Consider the following 18,662-nt stretch of genomic DNA (forward strand, 5'->3'; position numbering starts at 1 on the left):
CACAAAGAAAAAAAAACTGTCAAATTTCATCTAATGAGATTAAGTTTTAAAGGTAAAATTTCTCGCTTTTATCATTTTTATTGCAGCAAAATGTATGTATTGGTTTGAAAAAGCAATTGATTTTATAATTCTGTTAGGTTAATAAAAGTTGAATTTGTATTTGTAATATTAATAATTTATATAATTAGAAATGTATACTTGGCATCTATGTATCAATGCAATATTACCACGCAAAATATTGAGATATGATGCTATATCAGTCAACTGGTCGGCTGATCCACCAGTTTGATCCAGACTTAGATATCTTAGCAACTATTGAACTGAATGAATTGCTATAATATTTTGTGCAAAGAGAATGAACTATAATGGATGAAGTGATCCCTTCACTTTTCCTCTGTCCACAGTGAGGTAGACATGTCTAAACGATTAAATGGATTGCTATAAAACTTGATGTTGATGATGTTCATGTTCCCCTCGCAATAAATCTTGATAACTGTGTTGGCGTAATATGTGTAGCTCTATATATGGAGAGCACGTCTTTACCTGATGTAAAAGTGGTCGGTGAGCTGTCAGAGCTGTTGTACTGCCGTCCCAAGGCCTTAACCCTGACGCTGTAAACTGTGCCGCACATCAGTCCTGATACAACACATTGGGTATCTGTGTCTGTGCCAATACAAGAAGCATCATGGCCATTTTGGTTGTCAAAGTAGGCGACATAACCCACAGCGAGGTCACTCTGTTGCCAGGAGACAGTCGCAGAGTGTTGTTCACACACCGCCGTGGCTTGAACGTTTGTGGGCGGGCAGGGTACTGAAGGAAGTGAAAAACGACACATTAAAGAACATCAAATCTGCGCTGTACATAGTTTCACAGAGATATCTTTTACCGATCAGATGACGAACCTGTCATGAGGCGTTGGGTTTCAGAGATCTCGCTATCGCAGGCCAGGTTTCGTGCCATCACCGTCACGTTGTAGATCTGACTACACTGCAGGCCGTTCAGGGAGCACATGGTGTTGTTGGTGGTGTTACAGGTGATTTTCATGCCCTGGTCAGTCACAGCCTTGACAGAGTATGAGCTGGCACCTCTTGCTGCCCGCCACATCACCTTGGCAGTGCTCACATTGTAGTGGACAGAGAGATTCATGGGGACGCAAGGCTCTGGAGGGAGAAAAAGATGCATTAGTTTTAGTTTCATTCAAGCAAAATGCCTGGATGATTGTGGTTTTCATTATTCACTTTTTATAGTAAGAAAAGTAGGAATAAAGCCCCATTCCTTGACGGTTAACGTTAGTATTTTTCAACCTCGACCCTATTTTACCATGTTTTTGTGTCTAAGTGACTAATGGGAACAAGGATTTTTGAAAACCAACCAACACCATAAAATGATACAATAAGTCGACATAAGTAACATACAACAGATGTCAACATGATATGACTTGCAATGAGACAAAGCGTTCAGAGTGCAATACTGCTTGATCAAAAAGGTGACTTGATTAAAAAAATGAGAGTAATAGCTTGAAAGGGGGAACCTGTGGCCGCTGCAGCAAGAATGCTGCTCAAACATGGGGCGCCTGCTCTATCCACTGAGCCACTGGACGCCCTGGATCTTATTCTTTAACAAAAGGTCTATCTCTGCAGGGATCATTTTCTTAATAATGTCAGACAATACAATAACAATATGAGCATGCTAGTGGCAAAGACGAGCTATTAGAAGTTAATAGACAGTCTATTAGAAGTTAATAGACAATGCATACTGCTCTGAGTGGTTACATTGCAGCTTGTTTTGCTGTTGCAACACTCACATTAGTTACTTAGACACAAAATCATGGGAAAATATGGTCCAGGGTAAAAAAACATAACTCTTCAAGACTATGACTAGGATCTGGTATGTTGACTGGAATAATGAAACTCCCTTAGGTTTGGGGCTGTGTTAAAAAGTAAAACGTGTGAGGTTGGAGTAAACTCACCGGTAGCGAGCCTGGCAGGAGCACTGGCAGGTCCAGGACAGCCGGTGTGCATAGCCTCCACAACAACAGAGTATTCCCCTCCACAGACCAGGTTGCTGAGATCACAATATGTGCCCATCGCACTGCAGGAGGAGTTGTGTCCGTCTGTGGAGGTCGCTAAGACGCTGTAGGCCGTGGCTGCAGCTGCGCTACTCCAGCTGACCAGAGCGTTACGCGTGGTGCAGTTCAGTTTAGCTGACACATTGGTGGGAGGACATGGGGCTAGAAAAGGAGAGAGGAACAGATGAGAGGACGACACAGGTGGAAAAGAGGAAGTGTTATATAAAAATATACTAAAGTTGGATAATATTTTGACATTTAGGAAACAAGCCTATTTGTTTGATTTGATTAATTGATTTGTTTGACTTGATTAAGTTCTGTGAGAAGATCGACAACACTCAAATGTTAGTGCTCTAAATATGAAGCTACCGCTAGCACAATGGTTCCCAACTGGTGGGTTGCGGTTTAAAAGTGGGTCACATGTTCATTATGAAGCGTAAAAGTACCCAATTCAGACTAATCTTAATTAAAAAAAACCCCTGCAAATTCAAATCTATTTAATAGAGAGAGAGAGAGAAAAGAAAATGACTACGTTTTTTTTTTTCAAAATAGTTGCCAATAAATTTTCTGTCAATCAGCTTATTGACTATTATAAATAAATAAAATAAAAATATTTTACATCATATTTTTTGAACTCTTTTTAAATGTTTTTGTTTTTTTTTTTACAATAAAAACATTGTAAAGTAACCAAAGCTTTCAGATAAATGTAATGAAGTAAAAGAACAATATTTTCCTCTGAAATGTATTGGATCGAAAGTATAAAGTGGGATGAAAGGAAAAGCCTCAAATAAAGTACAAGTATTTGTACTTAAGTACAGTGCTAGAATAAATGTATTTAGTTACATTCCACTACTGGCTAGCAGTGGCTTAATATTTAGCATACAGTTATGACAATCAGCTAACTCAGCAAGAAAGTGAATAAGTCTATTTCAGACACATTGTTGCTTTGAGAAATACTTGTGGACGTAATCGGCCTACCAGTGAGTTTCTCTATAGGAGTGCTCATCTCGCTCATGCACACATTTGTGTGTCCCATCACAGCGAATGTGTAGAGCTGACCACAGCTCAGATCCAGGAAGGAGCAGCTGCTGCCAGTGGAGTCACAGGTGGAGTTAACACCTGAGGCAGACGTGGCTTTTACAGTGTAGTTCTGTGATGTGCTGCTCTGCTTCCACTTGACTGTCATGACGTTGCTGCTGCAGTTCTGGTCGACAGAGGTGTTCTCAGGTTTACAAGGAGCTAGAAGTGGTAAAAAGAAGAGGAACACTGTCATTAAAATCATATTATTTATTCTCTAGCAAACTTGATTTAGATGTACATTTCATATTGAGTTATGCACACAAAAGAGCTGCACTGACCAGACTGAACCTTGTAGTCAGAACCAGCGATGGTTTTGCAGTGAACTGAGGAGGAGGTGACGACCACCTCGTAGACTTTGCCACACTGCAGATCATGAATGGAGCAGATATTGGACGTTGAGTTGCAGGAGGCTCTGTGTCCGTCAGTGCTGATGGCCCAGGCGGTGTAATTGTCTGAGCCAGGGGTCTGTGACCAGCTCACATTCATCACGTTGGTGTCACACTGTAAGTCAGCTAAGACATCTTCTGGGAGACAGGGAGCTACAGGAGAGAGTTTTATCACAGATTACAGCATGCTCTGTAGTAGTGGTTTCCTTTTTTTTTTTCAAGTACCCCCTTTGACATATTTTTGTCTGGCAAGTGCTGGACAACTTCAGCAAAATGTTTTTGGGTAGAAAAAAGCCTATAGAAATACATATAAAGAGGTACAACACAGTGCTGCACCATCAGTGTCTGATTTAATAAATGACATGTAGTGACATCGAATTGTGTCTTTGTTATGTTGCACTTTCAGTTTAGTGATATGAGTATTTTAGGAATTATTGATATTTTATTATTTTTGATTGTCCCTTTTTATAGAAATGTAATTGGAAAAGTTCCTGTACTTGTGTCTTACCAGAGTCAAATGTAATGTCAGCATGTTTGCTGCTGTTGCAGCTCTCTGTGGAAGCCACCAGCGTGGCCGTGTATGACCGGCCACAGTGGAGTTTGACAGCGCAGGAGGTGTCATTGGAGGAACAGGATGCTACGTGGCCGTGCTCTCCCGTCACCTCAACAGTGTAGAAACTCGCTCCACTGCTCTCAAACCAGGAGAAATTTCCTTTGTTAGTCCCACAGTCTACACGAGCAGAGAAGTTGGTGGGCGTACAAGGGGCTGAAAGAGGAAAAAAAACAACAGATTTTTAGATTATGATCATTTTTGACTGCAGGTAAAACTCTTGCAGATGTTGCCATAGAAACACATCCTACCTGTGCTTATTTCTATGGGCGGACTGTAGCTGCTGCGGCAGTTTCCATCCTGTGCTGCGATGCGGAAAGCATATCTCTGTCCACACTGCAGGTTGGTCATCATGTGTGAGGTATTAGAGGTAGTGTGCACTGAAGGAGGGAGTGTGCTGCCTACTCTTTCAGTTTGTAAAGTGTAAGTGGCCTCAGGCACTGCACTCTGGTCCCATGTGAGGGTCAGTGTGTTGGTATTGCAACTGACTTCGCCCGTCAGGTTAGTAGCCGGACACAAAGCTAGGGTAATACACAGAGAAATTGGTGAGAAAAGTGTCACTACACAAGTGCTACATGCACATTTTTCAAATGACAGTTTCCTCTCACCTGTCCTCAGCTCCACGGCTGGGCTTGGCTCGCTCCGGCAGCCCCTGTCCACAGTTACAACAGTAACAGAATAGGTTTCCCCACAGTGGAGGTCAGTGAAATTACACGAGTTGGAATAGTTTGAGCTGCAAGTGTGATTGTGTCCATCATCTGCAGTTGCTGTTGCTATGTACATATCAGCCCCTGTTACATGAGACCAAGAGACAGTGCTGTCCTCACACGCTGGAGACACGGAGACATTACTGGGAGCGCAAAGACCTGGAGAGAAGGGGAGAAAATAGGGTTAAAGTTGTCTCTTTGAGCTGAAATATGAAATAAGTTGTTTATTTTTCTTATACAGATATCTAACTTTAACTCTTTCTGCACCTGCTTTAAGGCTGTAAACTGCACTCGGGTTTCCTGTGCATGCCTGAGAGTACGGTGTGACTGTGATGTCATAGCTTTCACCGCAGTGGATGCCAGATATCTGACAGCTGGCAGTGGTGGTGTGGCAGTGGTGTGTGTGTCCATCCTGGCCCCTCGCTGTGACATTGTATCCTACAGCACTGGGGCTTCCCGCCCATGAGACCAGGGCTGAGTGATTATGACAGACCAGTGTGGCGCTAACGTTCTGCGGAGCACATGGGACTGTGGAGTGAAAGGAAAAATATAAAAAGGATCAAGCAGCTGGTTAACTCAGTTTTGTGGAAAGACTGGAAACAGTTGTAAACAACTAGCCTGGTTCTCTAAAGCTCACCAGTTAGACATTATGTCTTGTTTGTTTTATACTTACAAAAACAAACTTATAAAACACATAACTTGAATTTAATTGAGCTGTATGCTGGACTATTAAACTGGGAGCAACCTCATGACAACTATTTACACTTCAGATTAAGGGCAGATTAAAGGGACAGTTCACCCCAGAATCAGAAATACATATTTTAACTCTTTCCTGTAGAACTATTTATCCATTGTTTGTTTTGGTGTTGGAGATATCGGCCATAGAGATGTCTGCCTTTTCTCCAATATAATGAAACTAAAAGGCACTTGGCGTGTGGTGCTCAAAGCCCCCAAAATAAATACATTTTAAAAAAATTATTAGAGATCATGAACCCGTTTTTTCAAGATAACTCACAGACCTTGTCATGAGCAGTTTCTGCAACATTTTTTCTACCAAACTACACCCACTAACCGTACCATGGTGCAGACAGAAGCGTGCATCTACAAATATACAAGAGATGTAAACATGAATGGTGTCGTCCTCCTCAGCTGAGCTGTATTACCCAGCTCAGTGGTGCTTGGTGAGCTAACAAAAGATGCCCAAACGATCTAGATTCAGAAATAACACTATGAAGAAAAGTATGTATTTTTGACTTTGGGGTGAGCTTTCCTTTTTAAACGAAGGACATAAAACATGCAAATTGTTTATTATAAGAGGTGCTGGTAACTTATGTTCAGGGGTTTCCTCAGACAGAGCCAGGCTAACTGTTTCCCCTGCTTCCTGTTTTTATTATAAGCTAAGCTGGAGCTAAGTGGGTGCTGACTGCAGTCTTACATTTACTGAACAGATACTACTACTTTAAAACCATACATTGCAGTACCTCTTCAGCAGTTTACGCTTGTTTATGAGAGCTGCATTGGTAGAAGGATTACCTGTTTCAAGAGATTCACAGACGCTTGGGATGCTGTCGCACTGCGCCCCCTGAGCCTCGACTGTTAAATTGAACTCCAAGCCACAGGGAAGATTTTGAAACACACAACTTGTATTTGTAGTCTGGCAGCTGTCCCGATACCCCTCTCCTGCTACCTGAGCCAGGAAGCTGAGGCTTCCCACAGGGTCGGTCCACCTGAGCACTGCTGTGTTGGCACCGCATGTAAATTGCTTAGATACAATAGCTGGAGAACAGGGCGCTGTAAAGGAAGCAGAACAAACATTAAAGGTGTGGGTTTACCAAAAAGCAAGAAATTTGCACACAGTAAATGCTCTTTGACACACTCACCTGTGGTGATATTGATGCTGGAGCCAGGTGCACTGTCACACTGGTGTCCTCGTGCAGTGATTGTGGCGGTGTAGGTTTCACCGCACAGGAGATCTGTCAGGGAGCACTGAGCAGTAGCTGGGCTGCATGAAACTGTGTGTCCGTTTGTAGCTGTGGCATTCACTATGTAACCTGTGGCATCAGCCATCGGCGTCCATGACAGGGAGGAAGAATTGGTGCCACAGATCAGAGTGCTGTTCTGGATAGAGGGGGAGCAAGGAGCTGAGAGGGGGAGATGAAACAGAGAATGAGTTAGTTGTTTCTTAGTTGTTTTTTAAAGTTACATCTGACCAGCAGGGTCCCCACAGTCATGGAAAACCTGCAAAAGTCATGATATTTCCCAGAATAATTTTTCTGGCTTGTCAAAGTCATGGAATTAGTAAAAATCATTGAAAGTTTTGGAACAGTCATGGAATTTTGTTTTGTGTGATGAAGTATTAGTTAGTACTGATTACAGTAGGAATCAGTAATTTATGGAAGGTTAGTGCTGCCACGCCAAAAAAAACCCCAAAACAAACAAACCTATCACTATCAGGTAATGATGTGAAAAGTTTATTGTTATTACTATGTTTTTTGCATTTTAGTAAGATATTTCCCATTAATTATGCTATTCTGACTTATGTTATAATTTATCATGTTTTCACATAAAACATTTCATGTTACGAGATAAATTTGATCTTGTTACATCAAGAAGGGTTTGCTGTTATAAGCACTTATATCGTTATAAGTTTGTATGACGTAATAACATGACAATGTCTTGTTAAGCGTGATTGCCTGATACTGATCAGGCTTTTTTGTTTGTTTTCTGGTGTGGCAGTAAGAGGGTAATTATCAGCATTTGGAGTAAATTCTCTTTGTACTATAATAAATAAATTGGTCATTGAATTTGGTTATGGATCCTTATAAAATCATGGAAAAGTTTGGACATTTTGTCAGTGAAACTGTGTGGGAACCCTGGTCCAGGTTTCTTTTTTTTTTTTTACCTGTCATCAGGACCGTACTGATGCTCCCGGTGCTGTTACAGGTGTCATCCTCCGACATCACGGTCAGGTTGTAAACTTTTCCACACTGCAGCTGGTTCAGCTGACAGGAAGTTGTACTGCTTCTACAGGAAGTGTAACGATGAGAGCTGACCTCTCGAGCCAGTACAGTGTAGGCCACGGCACCAGCAGCAGCTTTCCAGGACACCGTGGCCGTATCTGAACCACAGTGGAGGACGCTGGTCACATTGACAGGGTCACAGGGTCCTAGTGGAAAAGGGGATAGAGAGGCTATTTGTAACACAATATGATCCAAGTCGAGAAAACGCTTTACATGAAATGTACAAAATCTGTAAACCTGTGGTCAGAGCAGTTTGACTCGGAGAGCTGGTGCAGTTGCCCTCGGATGTCACTGTGATGTTGTACTGAGTGGCACACTGCAGGCCGGAGACAGAACATGTGAGGTTTGATGAGGTGCAGGTTTCAGAGAAGCCACTGGGGCCCATCACCGTTGCTCTGTAGGAGGTGGCACCGAGAGAGGCGTTCCAGAAGGCCAGAAGAGAGTTTGTGCCACAGACCGTCTCTGCTGTCAGGCCCTGAGGAGGGCAGGGTGCTGGAGGAGGACATCACAGTGCATGAAATACATCAAAGTAACAAAATACAGTTCACGGAAATGATCATCCTTACATCATCGACATCTTTATTACCTGTTTCAACAGTTTGTGGGAGGCTGGATGGTCCACCGCAGCTGCCAGAGGACGCTTTGATAGAGACATTATACATTTGTCCACACTGAAGATCACTCAGCCTACAGCTGCCACTGCTGCTGTGGCACATGACCGAACTGATATTTCCAGCCAGCGGCACAGCAGTGACACTGTAGTTGTGGGACACAGCAGACGTGAGCCAGCTGACCGTTGCATCATTAGTGCCACATATCAGCCTCGTACTGAAGTTCTCTGGAGGGCATGGAACTAGCAGAGACACAACATTGTTTAAATTAGTCAACACGGGAAGTTTTTTAAAGAATAGTTTGACATTTTGGGAAATCTGTATATCTGCTAAAAATATCTAAATGAATGTGTTGAGAAACCCTGGTTTTATGCGGCACTATGTGGGGGACTATTTCTTGTCAGGGAGTAATGCCCTCCTAGAGTCAAATGAGATATGGTGTTTGTTTATATATTTCATCTGTATAGCCCATTAATTTTGTTTTCTCTCCATATAACTAGATGATACCCAAAAGTATGATACTTCATGCTAAAATATGTAAAAAACAGTTTTAGATACTGTTTCCTCCTGCTTCCTGTCGTTATACTACGCTCAACTAATCTGTTGCTAATGGTAGTTTCATATTCAGCAAGGGGGTTTACTCTTCCAATCTAATGGTTCTCTAGCTTCATATATACACCAAAGACAAGAGAGTGGAATCAATCCTCTCATCTAATACCTGATGGGAAATTAAATAAGTATATTCCCCAAAAGTGGAACTATTCCTTTGATGTATTATGCTATGATTACTCTGTGTATTTTTACATGCACTGTCATATAGGCTAAGACAAAACTTAAAAATGACCAACAGCACAACAAGATTTGCCACTTTAAGTTATGGATTTTTAACAGCTGGCTTCTCCGCGCATCAGACTAACTGCCACTCTTTACATCTCAGTCTTTTATCATCATTGACTATCTGTTGGCTGAAGGTTTTAAAAACTGCTGATTCCAATCAGATCAAGTGTCTTTTACAAAAGTTGATCAAGAAAGAAAGAGAAGACTTAATGTGAAAGAGAAAGAAAGAGAAGACACATGTAGGATTTCAAGGTATCACAAGTAGAAGGTGAAAAGTTGTTCAGGTATCACAGGTATCAGCACATTAATATGAAAAACTATAGTTGTGCATGCTGAAGGAATAACTGCTAGAAAGGCGTCAGACGTTAGTATTTTTTTTAAACCTGTTGGGCTTTTCCACATCAGAGTGAGTGCCAGTCACAAAGCACCTATGGTAGGCTCAATCATATGTGTCCCGACTTCTGTCTTTCAGTACCTTGTTCTTGTCTGAAGGGGGCACTGAAGTTGCTGACACAGGTGCCGTCAGAGGCAGTCACCACAATGTCGTACATCTGTCCACAGGCCAGGTTACTCAGCGTGCAGTTTGGGCTGGGGCCGCCGCAGGTGAGGGTCTGGCTGCTGCTGTTGGCTGTCACAGCATAGCTCACTGCATTCGCACTGGCGGGCCAGGACACATGAGCAGTGCCAGCACTGCACATCAGTTGGCTGGATACGTTAAAGGGAGAACATGGCTCTAAAATAGAAAACAAATCAAATTTTAGTTATAAGTCTTTATGAATGACAGGAATAAAAACACTTATTTTTTTTTAGTCCTGCTGGTGTTGTTTTACCTGTGTTCAAAGAAACTGTGTCACTAAGTTGACCTGTACAGTTTTCATCAGCTCCTGAAACACCAATGGTGTAAACCTCCCCACACTGGAGTCCAGGGAGGCTACAGGTAGTTTTATTGGTCCTGCACTCTGATCTGTGACCTCTGTCGCTCACAGCGACAGCAGTGTAGTGTTTGGCAGTGTCACTGGCTACCCAGGACACAGGGACAGGATCCGGAGCACACGTGTGCGCGGCTGAGACGTTGGTGGGAGGACATGGCACTAAAAGGAAATTAAAAAGTGAGAATTCAGAGACTGCATTTAAGGAAGTCCTGCTTTGTCTGCATCCTTACAGATGATAAATTAGCGTTTCTCACATGATTGCACTGTGACCTCTGCACTCGGCAGACTGAAGCACATCCCAGTGACGGAGAAGACGGTCACCATGTAGGAGCTTCCACACAGCAGCCCCTCCATGGTGCAGTTTGTCTCTGTCGAGTTGCAGTACAGACGCTGACCCATTCCTCTGGTGATGACGGTGGTATAGTTCTCTGCTGGAACTGAGATGTTCCAGCTGACCCTCAGCTCGCCGGTAACGCAGGCCACGCTGGCCCGCACATCCTCAGGACCACATGGCACTGAAAGAAGAGGCGACATCATCAGCCATTTATACATTCAGTGTTCCTCCAGACTGAAACTGTGCACCCCTCTGAATTGACTACCTGAGTCCATGCTGATAGGTGTCGACGTGGACGGACAGTTTCCATCATTGTAGGTGACAACGACGCTGTATCTCTTTCCACACGGCAGAGAGGTGATTTTACAGTTGTTGACTGTGTTGCTGGTGCAGTTGAGCTGAGCTCCGCTCTCATCCTCTATGGTTGCTGTGTAGAGGCCTGTGGGCTGATGGTTCTGCCACACTATCAGAGCATGGTTGGCGTCGCAGTCTCTGAATGCCTCAATGTTGGTTGGAGAACAAGGAGCTGATGGAGAGAGATATAGTCGATTAGATTCACATCCGACTTTGGCACATTTTTAAAGGAGATGTATATTGATATATATATGTATGTTTTAAACATAACCCTAAAACTAGAAGGAGATGAATAACCAGTGTTTCCAGTAAGTTAAAATCTCCTGTCACAGTGTCTTCTTTTTACTAACACAGTCATGAATTTACATTGCAGGCCACCAGGAAGTGCATTGGGCTTTGACACCAATTTTCATAGTGGCCCAACAGTGTAATTACACCCTCACGTCAATCAACATCAACATTTCTAAAGCAACGTTGTTCAGATTACGTATATAGGAGGAGGTGATAGTGGATGATGAGACACCTAAAACAAGACAGAATGAGACAAGAGTTCGGGACATGTCTGTCTTTTTGTGGTGACAAAAGTGGGTGTGTTTTAACAAGACTTTGTGATATGTCCAGCCATGTCTGTAGTGCCCAAACAGTGTATTTTAAGCCAGAACATGATGTTTTACTAACCCTAACCAAGTGTTTTTTGTGCCTAAACCGAGAAAACATAAAATTGGAAACTGAAATCATAAACATAAACATCTGCTACATAAGAAACATACAAATGTAACATATCTGTTGTTTGCTGAAACAGACAATATCAATATTTATTTTAGCAACTTGGTTTGTCTTTCATGTATTCCAACCATCTGACCTACCTGTCATGAAGGTGGCCTGCTGGCTAGTGCTACTGTTGCACTGTAGATTGGTGCCGATAACATTGGCAGTATAATTCTGTCCACATCTCAGGCCCTCAATCAAGCAGTCAGTGCCCATTGAATTGCAGCTGTGCAAATTCCCATTTGCATCCTCAGCAGTGGCAATGTAGAATATAGCACCGATACTCGTTGTCCAGTGAACTCTAGCAGAGTCCTGGCTGCAGTTGACTGATACTGAAAAGTTTTTGGGCTTGCAGGGAACTGGAGAGAGGGGAACATTTCGCAAATAAGTCAGAAAAACAAAGCATTAATGATATTATATGCTGTAAGTGTCTCACAGAGCTCCCACAGTTCATACCAGTCTGAGCAACTTCTCCCAGCACCCTGTGAGTGGAGCAGTTGTCATTGGAGGCGACGATATACACACTCAGGTGTTCACCGCACGGCACCCCTGTCACTGCACAGCTGTTGGAGGGGGAGGTGCAGTTGTAGGTTTCTCCAGTGTTCCCCTGTGCTTCGACAGTGTAGGAAAGAGCTCCAGCAGCAGAGTCCCAGGTGGTGATCAGCATGTCGGAGTGACACCCAGCTCCCGTCCTTATGTTTGTTGGCAAACAAGGAGCTGGAAAAAGGGAGAGATATAAATTTAGATTTACTTTACTTAGTCTACTTTTGTCTTTTCCCTCAAGTTGATGTCGGAAAGATGCCACATTAATCCCTCATTTAAAGTGATAGCTATATAAACAAAACAAATCAAATCCTACTCACAGGTCCTGACAAACTCCGGTGGGCTGGCTTCACTGTTACACTCATAGCTGACGGCGTACACAGTGTATGTGTAGTACTGACCGCAGCCCGTATTAGTGAAGTAACACGTGTTGTCTGGCGTCCTGCACTCGGTCACTTTGCCTGTGTTGTCCACAGCCGTGGCCACGTAGTAGGCGGTGTTGTTGGTGGGCTGCCAGCTAAAGACGATCACATTGCTGGAGCAATCGTGAAGTGTCTGAGGATTAGCTGGAGCACAGGGGACTGGAGGAGTGGAATAAGACATTAATGCAAAATTAACGGAGAGGATATAAAAGCAAAGGTTGGAATATGTCCAAAATCAGACTGAATGAGGGGAAAAGAGGCAGAGAAAAGTGGAGTTTATATTCATCAGTGAATTTTGTGATGCAATTTAGGAGATTCCTTGGTCAGCAATTTCCCTTCTATTGTTTGAAAGTCCTAAAAGGAACCTGACATTTGACTTCTTTTGTAATCTACCTCTCTGAAGCATCGACCACGTCACTAAAGGTGTTTGTGGTGCTGGGTGTGTGTGCTAGACATCAGATCATTCCCCTGGGCGGACTGTATGTATGCACATGTGTCCCCTTCCACCTTTTCACTTTCCAGACTATTTCTATGGCTGACCTTTGAGATAACTCTCTGACTTCAATAGACTGTAAAGAGCTTTAGATTGACTGGTGTTGGATGGCAGTTCTCGGTGGGTAATGGGAGGGTGTGTTTCTCCGCTCAGCATGAGAACAGACCATAGGACACCATGGGAGGAACCTAAACAGCTTCCCACAGGACACACTTAATGTATAGGGGGTTTGTGATAAAGAGCCTGGAGCATGTCCAGAGGTGTGAGAGTGTGTGACAGTGACGGGTAAAGTGAGAAGGTGTATGAATGCATGTGGGAAACACATAAGTCGAGACAATACGAGCATTAAAAAGAGAATTATAGCTGTTGCGCAGCAATGGGTTGCGGCCAGGCATTTAAGGAGCAAGTACATGATAAAGCCTAATAGCTAAACTAAACATACCTATGAAGTGCACAGAAATAGAGGAAGAATAATAACAATAAAACAAGAAGAACAGAGGCTCCGCTCACCTGTCTCGAACAAGGAGGTGGCATTGGAGGTGCTCTCACAGTCGTCAGAGATGGCCGTCACGTAGACCTGGTACTTCTCACCACATTTAAGGTTGATGATCTGGCAGGTAGTGGTGGGCGATGTGCAGTTAAGGGATGCGCCGGTGCCATCGACAGCTGTGGCCCTGTACAAGTTGGCCCCGAATACCAAATCCCAAGTAACTGTCACCATGCTGCTGGTACAGCTGTAGCTCACAGAGACGGTCGTCACCGGGTTAATGGCTGAAGAAAAATGTGTTACATGTTAATGTTCTGGATGGTCCTGCAGACACTCGGACCTCTTTAGCAACTTCAAAAAACACATTATTTTTCCACATTTATGAGGATTTCTTGTAAACATCATTTCAAAATGTTTCAGCATGAAGTCAGTGGTAGAAAATGCAGTGATACATCTGTTTGGGGTATGAGAGACCTGCACTGATTGTTGTACACGAAAAGCTGAATAAATTAATTTGGATTTTTGCTATTTGAGTTTCATAACAGTTTACTCATTGGAGGTCTTAATGGGAGTTTTGACCTTTCTGGCATCTGTTTGACCTCCGACACAAGTAATGTTACCATGTGAACTACCTTTAGGCCAACGAAATGACTACATGTTGCTCATGCAGAGCTCAAAGGACGTAAAACACACGGGCATAAGATTTGTTTCAACAGGGGGAACAAATCTTAATTAGGGGGTTCGGGGGTCCTCTCCAAAAACCACCAAATTTTAAACATCAAATACTTAATTTCCTGCTTTCTGGTCAATTTCATGCACCAATTTTTACCTTTTCTGCATCAATTTATGATGGAAAGGTCTTTAATTAAAATAGAAGTCCTCTGCAACTTTTAGGTTTTCATTGGGGAAGACAAATGTATATGTTCTAAATATAGAGGTGGACATGTCCCCTTTGTCCTGCACTATCTATCTAATCTACACCTTTGATGAAACCTTTGATGAAACATTTGTTGCACTTCATGACCATTTCTGGGTTTGTCATCTTCCTAAAATGTGCAAGATCAGTTTGTAACAAAAAGAAGAATTATAGCTTCAGTATTTTTCTACATATTGGTTTTGATTTTTTTCACACAAGTAGCAGTGGAGGTCTGTGGGACCCCAAACATGGAGGAAGTAAGGCCAATGTTAACACAACACATTAAGTTAGTGTATCCAAGCTGACAAATTGATTGTATAAAATACTCACTTGAGGTAGTGTGTGTAACATTAAAGGCCTCCCCAGCAACCAAGAAGACATTGACTGATGATACTCCCACTGTGTATGTGGAGCAGGGCTCCAGGTTACTGATGTCCATGGATGTGGCTGAAGTGTTCCTGATGACTGGAGCGTTGTTGGGGTTGTCATTGTCACTTATGGTCACTTGATAAAGCAGCACTTTATTCACAGAGATCCACGTCACTCGTGCCGTGCTCTTTCCCGTCGAAACAAGAGTCACACTACTGGGTGGCTGCACCACTTCCAAGAGAAAATACAGGTGATATCTTATACCGTTAGAAATCTCCATTCATGTTTTCATATATCATTAGGTAAAAAGGATTGGCTCACACATCACAAAAACTTACATGTCATGATAGTCTTTGTACTACTTCTGGCACCTCTTCCAGCGCTGTTTGACGAGTAAACATAACAGCTGTAAGTTGTAGACGGAGTCAGACCGTCCACTTGTCCACTCAGGGTCGTGAATGTCTGGTTGTACGTTTGTGCAGGAAAACTAAACAACTTCACAACAAACAAGATGTAGCTATCCGCCCCTATCACGCTGGACCACTCAAACTTTATCGATGTACTGGAAATAGCTTTGGAATAGGTGATCTGGGATGTGGCGGGCACTGTGGAAATATAAGAGAAAGATTTCAACATTAGTCAACCAAAGCATTGGTATGCTTAATTTGAGTGGCAACTTTTTTCATATTTTGTCTTTACCTGTTGTGGTTATATCCACGTCTTCGCATACGATAGTGAAAAAATCAAAGACCTTCAGTGTGACTTGATAGATATGTCCGGGTCTTAACCCCTGAATCATTCTCTGTGTGCTGGGTGCAGACTGCATCACCACCACTGGGGCGATACTGGTGCTGTTCACAACTCTTAAGTCCAGCAAATAAACTGAAGCCCCTGAGAAGCTGCTCCATACCACATTCAGTGTTGATGCTGATGGAGAAGTCACTGACACAATATTACATCCTGAAAAAAAGAAAGAAGAAGATCATTATCTGTCTAGGAATATCACTCTCCAAAATTTTGATGTTAAAAAGGTAAAGTAATGTTAACATTGAGCATTTTATTCATGATTTCAGTTAGATTTTTTGTTTTATTTTATTACATTTTTTTGATATGGGGGAAAATGTTATTGCAGTCATTGCAGTTATGCATCAACATTTCGGCTTCACAGCTTTTTCTTTTTGCATTACAAAACAATATAGTAACGTGAAACTGTTTTACATTTTTTTTCTGATCAACTGTCTTCATAATTTTGCCTGAAAGTGTGAAACTTTATTTTACTTTAAAGTGACAAAAAGAATTATATTATGAAATATAGGGAAAGAAAGACATGAATGGAGGTAATGTATGCTCAACCTACTTTACTTCTTCGAGCTCTCGCCAGAAAAATGTCACTTCCTGAAAATGGTCTCAATGGAATTGTAGTAAGTTTTTTTGTAAAGTGAGAAACTACAAAGAGGTTGGAAAATAATTTCAGGGTTATAAAGGCTAGTGAATCATAAATTTACTAAAAAAAATGTAAAAAAAACTTGTTCCTGACATAAACATATAGTTGAACATAACCTGTAAAACTGTAAAATTATTACAAGTAGTATAAGAAAAGAATATCTTATGTTTTTATCGATTTTATTTCTTGTAGACGTTTGTCCCTTTGCACAGGGGAAATGGTTATATTAAGCAGATGTTCCAAAAAAATCAGTAAAGTTAAAAAAATAATTTAATATGCATTATTCGTGTTATTATTGGTATTCTCGTGATTAAGAATACCTTCATCTATAAAAGGAGCCATTTGTTAAAATATTTGACACATTTTATAGAAAATATGAAGAAATAAATCATGGGGACAAAAATGTTGCTACATAACAGGAATGATCCAAATGTCCCTCAGAAATTAGGCACAAATATAGTTCACAAACTTCAGTAGCATTTGATTTTTTTCCTTTTGAAGAAAGAAACAGGAAAAAAAAAAAGAAATAAATATTTTAAAGGAGTTTTATCTCTCATAAACATATTTAACACTTGTACTAACTGGTAAAGGGGGATGTCTATTATATATGAGGCATTGGCCCTCTAATGGTGGACAGCAGCTATTATCACTTTCAGTTAATCAAATAATTAGTTAATCTAATCCAATTTAAGCCTTTCAGTATGTCTGTCGACGCCCACTTCTGACTCATCAGTCGTCATCCTTAATTGTTGTTCATAAATTGCTGCAACAGTTAACTTCAAGTATCGGCTTTTGCTTTTCTATCTGTAAAAACTATTTTCTTTAATTTGTCAGTTTACAAAATATATTTGATTTTGCAACAGGTCCATATACATGGTGGATTTTGATAAATTTTAATTATTTAATTAATTTTTAAGATGCTTTTGTCCAAAACCCTGTTTCATGGTTTATATTCTGAAGCCATAAGAAAGACAATTAAATGTTATACATTACCTAGTCTATCTTGCCATATCATTGAAGGACCAAAAAAAAAAAAAAAAAACATTTAAGGATCTAGAAATCACTGCCTGTGGCTCTCCTCACATATATAACACAGAGCACTCACCTGTAGCCAAAACTTGTTGTGTCTAAAAAATAAGAAATAAATTTATTAGAAACTATTACAAAATACTTAAATGCCAACATTAAAACAGAAAAGAAACTACATTAAAAAGTGTAATTACCTGTATGACAGACAATAGTACAACTGAAGAATAAAACATCCACATCTTATCCATTGTAAGTGTCAGAGTTTCAGTGCGTTACATCCATATGTGGGTTCTGCACTCAGCAGCTCATCTGAAATCTTTACAGGCTGAGCGCTGTAGATCAACTTCATGGGAACCAATCAGGGGACGTCCTAAATGAGGACAGGTGGATGCCTGTGGGCCCCCTGTCATCATGAGAAGGAAACAAAGTATGTGGCCTGTTAGGCGGAGGTGGGGGTGTTTTTTCCATCCCCCAGCCCATTACGCTCAAACTGCACTTCCTCCATGTTCTCGGAATATATTATTTCTGAAACGCTGCTGCACCGGCTGACTTTCTAGCATATGGAACAGGATTTACCTGCTGTAAAGTAATATGATGTCCTTTGTGTGACATTATGAGTGAAGTCCCTGCTACATCCTTCCTGGATTGAGGTCATTTCTCCGGGAAATTTTCTGTCATTATTCATTATTGAATAGTAGCTGCCCTTGCAGGACTTGTGCCATGTTGAAAAAAAATATCTTGTGGTTGTTGTATTGATAATATTTTGATTGGAATATGTTTTTGTATTGATTTCAGTAATATCACAAAAAGATCAGCAATTTGAAAAAAAAAAACAGGCACACAAACTCTAAAGTAAAATCACAAATTACAATCCTATCAAAGATCGTACATCAAAACTTAGGAGCAGTTTAAAGACACTAAACAATAAGTTATTAAAAAGCAGGCAAACTTTATTCCTGAAGCACTTTTCAAAACATTGTTTACAAAGTTATTCACAGGAAGAATTAATTGGAAATATAGAAATAAACTAGACATAGGACACCCAGGTGCTCCTTTATATTTAAATACAAGCAACCATATGAGTGTGTGTCAGGTCTGAACATTTACTGGAGATTGATCACTATTGACGGAAGTATTTCCTCTGGCTGAACGTCTACTTATAATTTTGTGTTAAAGTTGTATCTACCAAAACAAGGTATTTATAAACCAAAAATAAATAAAGTGAACACTAAGAAGATGCATGTAACATATA

General features: G+C 41.3%; 1 protein-coding gene and 1 long non-coding RNA gene across 2 annotated transcripts in view; one reads left to right on the plus strand and one right to left on the minus strand.

The window, feature by feature from the left end:
* LOC148188085 (uncharacterized) overlaps window positions 1-17,807 on the minus strand; it is a 33,040-nt gene extending 15,233 nt beyond the window's left edge. The window contains exons 1-27 of the mRNA XM_088085394.1: window positions 17,605-17,807; window positions 17,487-17,508; window positions 15,637-15,897; window positions 15,276-15,542; window positions 14,899-15,168; window positions 13,676-13,936; window positions 12,571-12,831; window positions 12,164-12,424; window positions 11,806-12,066; window positions 10,851-11,111; window positions 10,506-10,766; window positions 10,150-10,410; window positions 9,795-10,052; window positions 8,458-8,724; window positions 8,109-8,363; window positions 7,754-8,017; window positions 6,732-6,992; window positions 6,385-6,642; window positions 5,119-5,379; window positions 4,753-5,010; window positions 4,396-4,665; window positions 4,043-4,300; window positions 3,427-3,687; window positions 3,047-3,307; window positions 1,970-2,230; window positions 903-1,160; window positions 544-810 (exon numbers count right to left, since the gene is read on the minus strand). Coding sequence (XP_087941520.1) covers window positions 544-810; window positions 903-1,160; window positions 1,970-2,230; window positions 3,047-3,307; window positions 3,427-3,687; window positions 4,043-4,300; window positions 4,396-4,665; window positions 4,753-5,010; window positions 5,119-5,379; window positions 6,385-6,642; window positions 6,732-6,992; window positions 7,754-8,017; window positions 8,109-8,363; window positions 8,458-8,724; window positions 9,795-10,052; window positions 10,150-10,410; window positions 10,506-10,766; window positions 10,851-11,111; window positions 11,806-12,066; window positions 12,164-12,424; window positions 12,571-12,831; window positions 13,676-13,936; window positions 14,899-15,168; window positions 15,276-15,542; window positions 15,637-15,897; window positions 17,487-17,508; window positions 17,605-17,658 — 6,619 coding nt within the window. The 5' untranslated portion in view covers window positions 17,659-17,807. The remainder of the gene's footprint in view (window positions 1-543; window positions 811-902; window positions 1,161-1,969; window positions 2,231-3,046; window positions 3,308-3,426; window positions 3,688-4,042; window positions 4,301-4,395; window positions 4,666-4,752; window positions 5,011-5,118; window positions 5,380-6,384; window positions 6,643-6,731; window positions 6,993-7,753; window positions 8,018-8,108; window positions 8,364-8,457; window positions 8,725-9,794; window positions 10,053-10,149; window positions 10,411-10,505; window positions 10,767-10,850; window positions 11,112-11,805; window positions 12,067-12,163; window positions 12,425-12,570; window positions 12,832-13,675; window positions 13,937-14,898; window positions 15,169-15,275; window positions 15,543-15,636; window positions 15,898-17,486; window positions 17,509-17,604) is intronic.
* Window positions 1-18,662, plus strand: part of LOC148188086 (uncharacterized) — a 51,589-nt gene that overhangs the window by 7,735 nt on the left and 25,192 nt on the right. The window lies entirely within an intron of this gene.

Source organism: Plectropomus leopardus, chromosome 12, assembly GCF_026936395.1.
Source record: "Plectropomus leopardus strain MGB_pleo_1.0 chromosome 12, ASM2693639v1, whole genome shotgun sequence".
NCBI lineage: Eukaryota > Metazoa > Chordata > Actinopteri > Perciformes > Serranidae > Plectropomus > Plectropomus leopardus.